This window comes from Hibiscus syriacus, unplaced genomic scaffold (assembly GCF_006381635.1).
Source record: "Hibiscus syriacus cultivar Baekdansim isolate YM2019G1 unplaced genomic scaffold, ASM638163v2 tig00116959_pilon, whole genome shotgun sequence".
Classification (NCBI taxonomy): domain Eukaryota; kingdom Viridiplantae; phylum Streptophyta; class Magnoliopsida; order Malvales; family Malvaceae; genus Hibiscus; species Hibiscus syriacus.
In genome coordinates this window covers 481,629-492,364 of record NW_024063485.1, presented here as the reverse complement: position 1 = coordinate 492,364, position 10,736 = coordinate 481,629, and the positions used below count along the sequence as shown (strand labels likewise).

General features: G+C 32.1%; 2 protein-coding genes across 3 annotated transcripts; both read right to left on the bottom strand.

Annotated features, from left to right (window-relative positions):
* Window positions 1-1,451: 1,451 nt before the first annotated feature.
* On the bottom strand, window positions 1,452-4,050 carry LOC120189782 (guanosine deaminase-like). 2 transcript variants are annotated; one of them, XM_039192972.1, is made up of 6 exons: window positions 3,910-4,050; window positions 3,504-3,563; window positions 3,240-3,320; window positions 2,508-2,698; window positions 1,868-1,972; window positions 1,452-1,725 (listed from the first exon to the last, which is right to left on the bottom strand). In XM_039192972.1, the coding sequence occupies exons 1-6, from the start codon at window positions 3,923-3,925 to the stop codon at window positions 1,537-1,539; spliced, it is 642 nt and encodes a 213-aa protein (XP_039048903.1). In that variant the 5' UTR covers window positions 3,926-4,050; the 3' UTR covers window positions 1,452-1,536. The 2 variants fall into 2 exon arrangements, with proteins under 2 accessions (XP_039048903.1, XP_039048904.1); XM_039192973.1 differs by lacking the exon at window positions 3,240-3,320.
* Window positions 4,051-6,394: 2,344 nt separating this feature from the next.
* LOC120189784 (40S ribosomal protein S24-1-like) lies at window positions 6,395-10,319 on the bottom strand. The gene is made up of 5 exons (XM_039192974.1): window positions 10,147-10,319; window positions 9,722-9,763; window positions 9,443-9,613; window positions 6,688-6,774; window positions 6,395-6,569 (listed from the first exon to the last, which is right to left on the bottom strand). Exons 1-5 carry the CDS (start codon window positions 10,216-10,218, stop codon window positions 6,537-6,539), a joined length of 405 nt encoding a protein of 134 aa, XP_039048905.1. The 5' UTR covers window positions 10,219-10,319; the 3' UTR covers window positions 6,395-6,536.
* Between the last annotated feature and the right edge of the window lie 417 nt (window positions 10,320-10,736).

Sequence of the window (10,736 nt, the reverse complement as noted above, 5' to 3'; positions counted from 1 at the left end):
AAAATAGCAATCCGGCTATCCATATGTTCTAAACTCGTCATTTTCAGTTTAAAAAATGACAATCTTCTGAGATGGATGTTAACATTTTGATTGGAATATGATAAAATTTGATCCCATAATCATTTTAGTTGTATTTTGTGAATCAAATCTTTGTTTATAATATAACGTTGAGCTTGTGCTTGAAACATTACTTTGTCGAGCCAATACTTGAAAGCAATAAAGGTGTCAGTTGATATCATTAAAATATGATTTTATCATATCTCAGTAAACATGTTAAAGTTCACCTCAAACGAACGTCATTTTTTAATAGAAAATGATGCTTTTGGAATATATGAATAGTTATTTGACTATGTTATAACTTTTGATAATCAGAGGACTTAAGAAAATAATATCTTATAGTTGGTGATCATTTTGTAACTTTTAATAGTCAATGGATTCAACAAAGCAATGTCGTATAGTCAAAGGACCATTTGTGTATTTCACCATAATATTTAATATTATATTCGTTGATTGATTCATCTATATTAAGATTAATAGTAATTTAGCATAAAATTAATTTTATCAACCCAATTTATTTCATTCATATCCCGAAATTCAAATTTAAACATTTTATATAAAATATATTTTTATTTGGTTAAATTAATTAATAATTAATATATATGAAAATATAATATTTTTATTTTAATTATAGGCAATTTAATTTATATATGTTTAATTGAAACTGTGAAAGTATTTATTAGATCTTTCTATTATTAAATGGTTTAGTTTAATCATTGTACTAATAAAAATATCAAATAATGTCAAATTCTTTATAGATTTCACATTTATTATTAAAATGTAACATTATATGTATTTAAAATTTAATTTCAAAAAAAATATTTTATTCGCTAAATCATAAAATCTATAAAAAAAAATTAAGTTTATTAAATAATAATTAATATTTTCCCATGAGATAAACAGCCGTTACCAATAGGCTTCACCATATTTGAGTAATACAAACTAAAACAGGTCATACTCTATTTGATTCCCATACCTGATGTGCCTCTAAATGTGGTTCAATTATATCTTTAGGGCAGTCAAGTGCACAGTCATTCCCTTTTGGGACTGGACCACCATATGTGGGTGGTGATTTGGCCATTGGCCTAACAGGTTCGACCATAATCTCACTAGGTGGCTTCACCTAGGGTCGTAAACTAGTCGAGTAGAGCTTGAGTATTATTGAGCTTGACTCGATTTGAAGGTTTGTGGGTCTAAAATTGTCGAGTTTGACTCGAATTCGAAATCAAAATTTGAAGTTCGAATCGAGCTCAAAAAAAAAAAACTCAAACTCGAAATATTCTCAAATTTAACTCTATTGAAGCTAAACTTGAACTTGGACCTAACCTTTAAATACGTAAAAATCTTATATATATATATATATATATTATTAATAATTTTATTTAAAAAATACAATTAATGACTTTGAAAAAGTACAATTTTAACATAAACTTGAAGCTGTTTTCAGTTGTGAAAGATTTAAAAAGGAACTGTGAGAAATTAGTACAAGGTAAACTTTTCCTTAGTCTTCTCAAATACTTGTTCTGCAATCACAGCACCAGTTCCATCGGCTTGCTTGATCTCCAAGTTAGCCTTCTGGTAAAAACCAGTACCTCTCAATGCATCAGCAATGAAATCATCAAACCCTATTGCTATGGCTGCCTCTGCTTTGGCTCCATAAACCAGCCTCTGTTCCAAAAAGGAGGAAAAATAAAAGATTAAAGAGAGTTCCAACTCTGCAACGACCCCGTTCCTTTTTATCCTTAAAACGGCAGCCTCTTTTGCCCGGCAAAAGATCATATACATTAAGAAATAGTTTTGGCGAACGAACCTTGATTCTCGATAGATGAATGGCCCCAAAGCACATTGGGCAAGGCTCACATGAAGCGTATATTTCACAGTCTGAGAGCTCAATCTGATTCAGCTTCTTGCATGACTGACATAGATGCTCCAAGCATTAGTGAATGTAAAACATGGATTTCAACATCGATTATTTCGACCTTGTAGTAACTAAACATTCTTATATAGCTATGTTTAACCAACAGCAATTGCGATCGAGATGAATCAGTCGTGTATTCGCACGGATGTAGTAATTTTCATTTATTACCACCTAATCTCGAGGAACATATATGCAAAATTATTAACTATCACGACTCTTATAAATACAGAAAACTAATGATGATAAACTTTCACCAAATCGGAACAGATTATGAGATTGATATAAAAAGATGGGCGAACAAAATCCCAGTAGAAATCACAGAATGATGCTAAAAAAAACCCTGCATGTTAATATGTATATCTTCCAATGGTGCTATCATATTTTCTTACAATCAACAAACGAAATCTAATCCTCTAAAAGCGTTTCATGATCTCGGGGATTGAAATTTACAAACATTTAAAGTAAACATACGAATAAGATGGAGCAATTTGACTAATTGTTTTGTTTGATTGTTATGTTCTTTTGATCTGACCTCTCGAATAGCGGTAACCTCTGCATGGGCAGTAGGGTCAGTGTTTTTCAAAACCATGTTGTGACAACTCACAATGACTTCATCGTTGCAAACTACGACCGCACCAAATGGCCCTCCATCTTTACATTCAACCCCTTTATATGCTTCTTCAATTGCTTGTGTTAAGAATTTGTGGTCTCTATCTTGTACAGCTGGTTGAACAATAAACAGGAAATAGCATTTTTATATTCATCTAACAAAGATCAAGCATGGAGGTCTTCCCAAGAAGTCTACATCGGCAATCGAGTATATACGAATCATTAACACCTAGGTTGTCCAGACTCATCGTTTTTCCTAAACCCATATCTAAGACATAAATATTTGCACTCAACTTGAAGTCTGGGAACAGATTAACACAGCAAATCCAAGCAATATACTAGATCATCAATAATACTAACCATTACTATGATCCAAAAACTGTGGCACGAATTAAGAAACTACAATCAGATAACACTTACGTAGACCAGAATTTTTGTTTTCCTAAACCATGTCCATGTCTAACACTCGACATGCACTAATCCTCAAGTCCGGGTAAGATGGATTAACACGACATATCTAAGCAATACACCAGATCATCAATCCTGATAGCCATCACTATGATCAATAAACTGTGACAAAACTAAAAACCTACCATTGGATAGCACCTACATTATCCGGACTCTTCGTTTTTCCTAAACCCGAGTCCTAACCCACCCTCGAGTCCGGATCGACACAGCATATCCAAGGAATATTCCATACCATAACCATCAGTCTGATCTACAAACTGTGACACAGCTAAAAAGTAAAAATCCAATCAGAATATCGATGGAAGTACGCTTTCGCCTTTTATGGAAGTAAATCTCCATTGCCAAACAATAGAGTAAAATTCAACGGAATAATTCTATTGCTGACTACTATTAGGAGGCCAATTAATATTAGCTTTTTAACATTAAATCCTACTAAAAAGTTGAAAATTACCTTCTTGGTGACCAGGAAAAGCAGAAGCAACGGCAATTGTTCCTTCTTTAGCTTCCAACACTATTAGAAAAACAAAAAGGAGCAACATAAACATTGATATTGTAACCAAATTTTTAAAAATAAGATGGAAAATTCAGACAAATATTAGTCTCAAATGTATGATTGAACCCTAAAAACTGGAAAAAATCACCAAATTGTGGAAAAAAGTGAGTTCCTCTTTTACTACCAGGCATTAAGAAATTCGATTGATCTGTCTGATACTAAAACTAGAAATGCAAAGGAGTTAACCCAAATTCAGCAAAGGTGACACTGAAAATCCTCATGGAAGATCACAAAACAACAAAAGGAGAAAGAAAGGATCTCAATGAATGATAAAAAAAACAAAAACCCAGAAAGAAAAACATACCCTTTGTCTCTTCCATGATGAAAAAGATGGAAATTAAGAACTTGGATTAATCAAAAGCAATGGATAGTCAACGAAAAATGGGAAAAAGAGAAGAAGATAGAATGACAGAGAGATGGATATGAGAACAAGCAATGCTTGTTCACGTATTTATATAAACTCTGGGAGGAGAAAAATGAAAAAAAAAATAAGTTGTAGAAAAACTTCGAACACATGCAAATAATAATAAAACTTTTATTTGAGGCTGATTCAGTTCATTTGTTATCCTTTTCAATGTCTTTTGTATGTATATATATATATATATATATATATATATATATATATATATTGTTCCTTTCAATGTCTTTTAAATAATTTATATTTTCTTGAAGGAGTCTGTAATGGTTGTTTCTGGGCTTTTCTCAGCCACTAACTTCATTTTAATTTTAAATTAAAAAAAAGACTCACTATATTGTTTAATATGATTGTGTTATAAATAAATACCCAAAATATATTTTTAATCTAAATATTTGAAGTATAATTTGATTAAAGTAAATATTTAAAATTACTCTTTTATTAAAATAAGTAGTTAAAGTACATTTTGATCAAAGTAAATACTTAAAGTTATTTTTTTATTAAAATAAGTACTTAAAGTATTTAGATTAAAAGATTGAATACTTTGTATACTTATTTTGACTAAAAAAATAACTTTAGACTCTTATTTTAACAAAAAAAAATATATTAAGTTATTAAATGAAAAAAATAGTATACTTTGTATACTTATTTATAATATAAGAATATTATTTTTAATTAATTTAATATTTATATTTATTAAATATTATATATGTAATATTTTTTATATTACTTTTTAGAGGATTACACTTTCCAAAAGAAAAATATAAATATAAAATATGTAATATGTAATATCTGAAAACTCTCTCTCTCTCTCTTAGTTTTTTTTTATCTTAGTAATTAACGATGACATGTGTCTAAGTGCTAATCATCGATCGTCGATATTCATTATTTCTCTTTTATTTTATTAATGGTATTTTTATTATTATATTTTTAATGACTTCGTCTTTATGACACATTTTTCTCTATATTTAGACACATTTTGGATCTTTTGGTCGTTATATCATGATTAGATTTAATATCGTCACGACTGATCAAAATGACGCGTATTTGTTATCACGTTTATCTTTCTTCCTTTGAAATCTCGAATTAGATTTGAAAATACAATTTATGTTCGTGAATAGTTTTATCATGTCATTCTATTCTGATTTGCGTTTGCCAATAGGCAATAGTCTTTCAATAGCTTAATTTTCTTTTTGTGATTCGTTTGTCGACGTGGTCAGATCTATTCATATCTACCTTTCGGTTGAATTTTTCGTTAGTTATTTAAACTTTTCCTTTTTTGTGTGATTTTAAGTGGTTAATTTATTTGTATTAATAATCATAAGAAAATAATATTATTATGTGATTAGTTTAAAATTGCAGTTGCATACCTTTATTGTAATTTGAATATATTTTTTTATTTTTAATAAAAGGCTTAATATAAAAGTTAGTGTTCAAAATATACTTAAACTTAACTTTTGGTGTCTATGTTTTCTCTGTTATATTTTTAAGTGTCTACTATAAAAAATCCACTAAATGGCACATCACATTTAGATTTTAAAAAAAGATATTTTAAATCGTATTTTGTTTTTATAAGAAAAATCAAAAAATAATAAACGTAACACATGTTACTTAACGATTTTTTAACAATGAGTATCTAAGAGTGTAATGAAAAAACGTTTGACACCTACTTTTACCAAAAAAAAAATTCTTTAAACACTAAAAGTTAAATAAATATAATTTAGATGCTTATTTTTACATTAAGCCTTAATAAAAATATCTATTTTTATTAAAAAAAATAGCCTTTATAAGGATGCACATGCCACGTTTATACTTTATTTACGAAAATAAAAAAAAATTTATTTTTCGAAAGAAATCAAACTCTTTCTTAGATAAAAAAAAATCGAATTACATCGTGATAAAAAATTTGTTTCGAAATATTTTTATACGGAAGATTCTTTCCTTCCACGAAACTTGCTCGAAAATTCGACAAGATCCAATCCAAAGTGATAACCAAAACACCCATATTCGTTCGTCTTTCGTTGAGTTTGAATAAATTATTGGGTAAACTATGTATTTAATACCTAAACTAATTTTTAATCCATTTTAGTTCTCAATTTTTTTTTTGAATAATACTTAATATTTAATTTTTGTTTCATTTTAATACATCACTATTAAAAATTTAGCACGATTAATACCTAAACTATCAATTTTAATCTATTTTGATACCTAAACTTCTAAAAAAATTAAAAACGGATCAAAAATGATAATTTAGGTATGGTTTTGAAATAATTAAAAGTTTAGATTATAAACGAATAAAAAATGATAGTTTAGATACTAGACATATAATTTACCCTAAACGATTTTCAATAGCAATTTTACAGTTTGTACCGACACCAAGAGTACGGGGATCAAATTCCTACCAGAAAAGTCCAAATTCTACGCAGGAAGAAGACCTAAATACTTGAGACTTGTAAACAACAGCCGTTGAAAAACATTGTCACCGAGAAATACATCTTTTCCTTCACTCCTTTACCTCACTTCTTCTTTGCTGATTCGCTGGCCTTGGTCTAAACATAAAACAAGCGAAATAGTCGCAAAATCAGCCTCATCGGTCATGAATGATTCGAAAGTGAAAGCGATTATAACAACGATGAGAAAAAAACGAAAGAAACAAATTTATCTTACCTTCTTTACTCCACGGATCTTCTTAGCCCTGTTCTTCCTTTCCTTCATTTGCTTCCTTGATTTCTCCACCTTGATATCCAATCCATTCTGAAATAACACAAATAATTAGGCGTGTAGTGTCATACCTCCATGCCCTTAAAAGCAAAGGGGTCTAATGAAATTCATGACCAACAATGAGAAGACAAAAACAAGTTGGTTGGCTGAAAGAAAAGGAATGCTAGAAAACTCAAAAGCTTTTAAGTTAACAAATCCTATTTCCGAGTTCCGACATCAAACAACTTAACTTGGCAGAAAATCGAAGCCCTGGTTCAATGCATTGCATTACTATGTTACTTTACTGAAGTGTTGAGTATCAGACACAAGTACGTTTGGAAGGTCATCTCTGTATGTCCATGTCTTAATATGTGTTGGATATAGATGACAAGCAAGGGTAATTAAAGAAAAATGAAAAGTTACATACTATATCATACAACAACAACAACAACAACAAAACCCTATTCTCATATGCAATGGAGTAAGGGGATGTAGGGTAGTAGGCTGCCCCCAACGCCAGATTGAGAAAAACTTCCGTAGAAAACCTCCGGCAGTCAGAAAAATTAAAAATAAAGATAAAAATCCAATGCATGTATAAATAAATAAATTAATAAATACATAATTGAACAGTCATCATATGCAATTTTCATACGTACGTCTGTAATGGAAAGTAATCCCTGCAAATAAATCCGTGTAAAAATCTATGCATATAGACAGTAACGTAATTCCTGGCTAAATTTAGAAAGAGAAAACATGAAAAGAAGGATACACAGAAATCATCGATAGCAAGTTATGAGAAATAATAAAGTCAAATGGATTAAAATCTAAACTAAAGCAACACTACTCCGCTACCCTAATTCTAATCCTTCATAAATTCCAATAACAGAAACGAATAAAAAGTAGAAGTCATAGAAATTACTACAGAGACATTAAAAAGAAGACAGAGATGCTACACCCTATGGCTGTGACCCACAACTACTCGGCTACCTTGGTTTTAAGTCTCCATAATTTCCTATCAAAGGTCATATCTTCGATAAGGGTTAAATCCTTCAAATCTGATCTCAAGCACTCTAACCACTTCCTCCTTGGCCGTCCTCTCCTTCTGACACCCTCGACTGTAATCGACTCTACCCTCCAGACCGCATCTGACGATTGTCGTCTAAGGACATGCCCAAACCACCGTAGTCTTCCCTCCCTCAATTTTTCGGATACAGTCACCACCCCCAAGGACATCCTAATTGCAGAGTTTAATGTCATGTCCCACAGAGTCCTACCACATGGTCATCGAAGCATTCTCATTTCTACGACCTCCATCCTCCTTATGTGATCCTTCTTGATTGCCCAACATTCTGATTCATACAGCAACGCTGGTCTAATTGCCATTCTATAAAATTTTTCCTTGAGTTTGAGACACCTTCTTGTCACACAAAACTCCAGTAACAGCCCTTCACTTTAGTCATCCCGCCTTTATACGGTGTGTAACGTCATCATCTACACTCCCATCTTTATGTATCATAGACCCTAGGTACTTGAAACAATCTTTTGAGGGGAGAACGTGTCCTTCGATGCATACTTCTACATCTTCATCGGTTTGGTTCTTACTGAAGTTTGAACATATATACTCTGTCTTTTCAATATTGATCATTAGATCTTTTTCTTCCAAAGCAGTCTTCCAGGTAACCAATCTACTATTCAGCTCAGTTTTTGTTTCAACAACTAGGACAATGTCGTCAGCGAAAAACATACACCATGGGACACCGTCTGATGTCGCACAATAAATGTCGTCCATAATCAAGGCGAAGATGTAAGGGCTAAGAGCCGACCCTTGGTGGAGTCTGATTTTCACCGGGAATGCCTCGGTGTCGCCAACTGTAGTCCTGACGTATGTAGTAGATCTACAGTACATATTACGAATCGCTCGGATATAAACAGATGGTATCCGTCTCGTTTCTAAGGTCTTCCAGACCGTATCACGGGAAACGCTATCATACGCCTTCTCAAGGTCAATTAACTCCATGTGAAGATCTCTATTTTTTTCTCTATATTTCTCCATAAACCGTCGAAGTAGATGAATCATGAATCGCCTTCGTAGTCGACCTTCCTAGAATAAAACCAAATTAGTTTTCCGAAACCCTAGTAACTTATCTCAACCTAGCCTCTATCACCCTTTCCTATAGCTTCATGGTATGACTGAGTAGTTTAATACCTCTGTAATTACCACAACGTTGGGGATCACTAAAAGTTGCAATCCTTTCATTTTATTCAATTATATCAATGAACTTCTATTATTAAGGACTAAGATCACCCCTGCTGACTCTATATATATAAAAGTAGTCTTAGCATGCATATGTGACATTTGCAGAACATAGTCAACATTGGGATTTCATGACCTAATTAAAGTTGATGCACATTAAGTGGCCTAAAATGTGAATGTACCGTACATGTTTTCTTCATAAATAAGCAGCTGCAAGCACCAATTATAACAAAGGCTCTACTTCTAAATCCAACTTGCAAGGCTTAAAAGACGAAGTTTGTTTCCATGCTCAGTAGTGTCACCATAAGAAGATGTTTAGTCAACTAGAACTCAAGCAATGCTTAAGCATGAAAGCAAACACCGCAAACAAACATATTTCAAGAAATAAGACTTCAACATACTAGTAATGAAACAATCAAACTACTAATAAAATCCAGAGAAAATGAAAAGAAAAGAATTGGAATTTACCCTGATCAACCTGTATTTGGGGTCGTACTTCTTCGCATTCTCGACAGAATCGTATACCAAACCAAATCCAGTAGATTTTCCACCTCCAAAATGAGTTCTGAACTTGAACACAAAGATCGAATTTGGGTCCTTCACCTCATACATTCTACCAAGCTTCTCCTTCAGCTCAACCTAACAAAAAAATGATAAACAAATCAGAAACACATTAGCACAAGCAGTCTAAAATTTCCAGCTGTTAAGATAATGCAACAGTGTTATTGAGAAAGATTGCACATTTACCTTGGAAACATTGGGCCTCCCAGGATGCAAAACATCAATGATCTACAAAAATAAAAATAAAAAGGCAAGTAAATAACAAGTTTCATTTTCCAGGTAAACAGTTGAGTCATACAAACCTCATTTGAATTTAAAGCTTCCCAAATAATCCATCTTCACCATATTGAAGGCTTCATAATTCGTAAGCAAGGCAAATTAAGGTAAGTCTTCAAATAAGCATCATATAAGCGAACTTACAAAAATCCAACACTATTTTCTATAAACTAACAAAAATCCAAACACTTATTTTCTCTATTTTCTTTCATTGACCGATCTGTGACTTAGATTGAGCCCTACCAAAAGTATGCTTTGGGAAAACAAAATCAAACATAACGAAAGAATACACTGAAAGACTTATATTTAACGTTGGAAATGGAAATGGAGCTTACAAATTGTTTCCTGGAAAGCAACCTGTTCGTCATGAACTTCCTTGTCCTAATAGTCACTGCCTTGTCCGCCATGTTTAGGTTAAAAAAAACCTCTTTTTTTTTTGATGCAGTGGAAGCACCACAGGATTACAAACAGCGGCAGCAGCTCAAAGGAAAAGAGTGACCCCCAAGAAAAACCAAGCTTTTATTGGGTTGCCAAGGGGATCTGCTTTACAGCCGATTATTACTTTAGGTTTTGAATTGGGCTGCAATTTTCAACTTTAATTTTACCATCCGTAATATGGCCCGTTAGCCTTTTTTATTAATTGTTTTAATATATGCTTAAATTTACCTTTTTAACCTTCGTGTTTTTTTTAATTCACTCTTAGCTAGGGATGGACATGGGTCGGGTTTCGGCCAACCCGACCGGACCTAAAAATTTTACATTCTTCACCCAACCCGACACGACCCGAAAAATATATACCCTCCATCCGACCCGAAATAATAAAAAATATATTATAGGAGTATTATTGTAATTATTCCTAAATATATAAGGTAAAATTATATTTTTCCGGGTCAGGTCGGTTCAGGTATTTTTCATCTTAAACCCA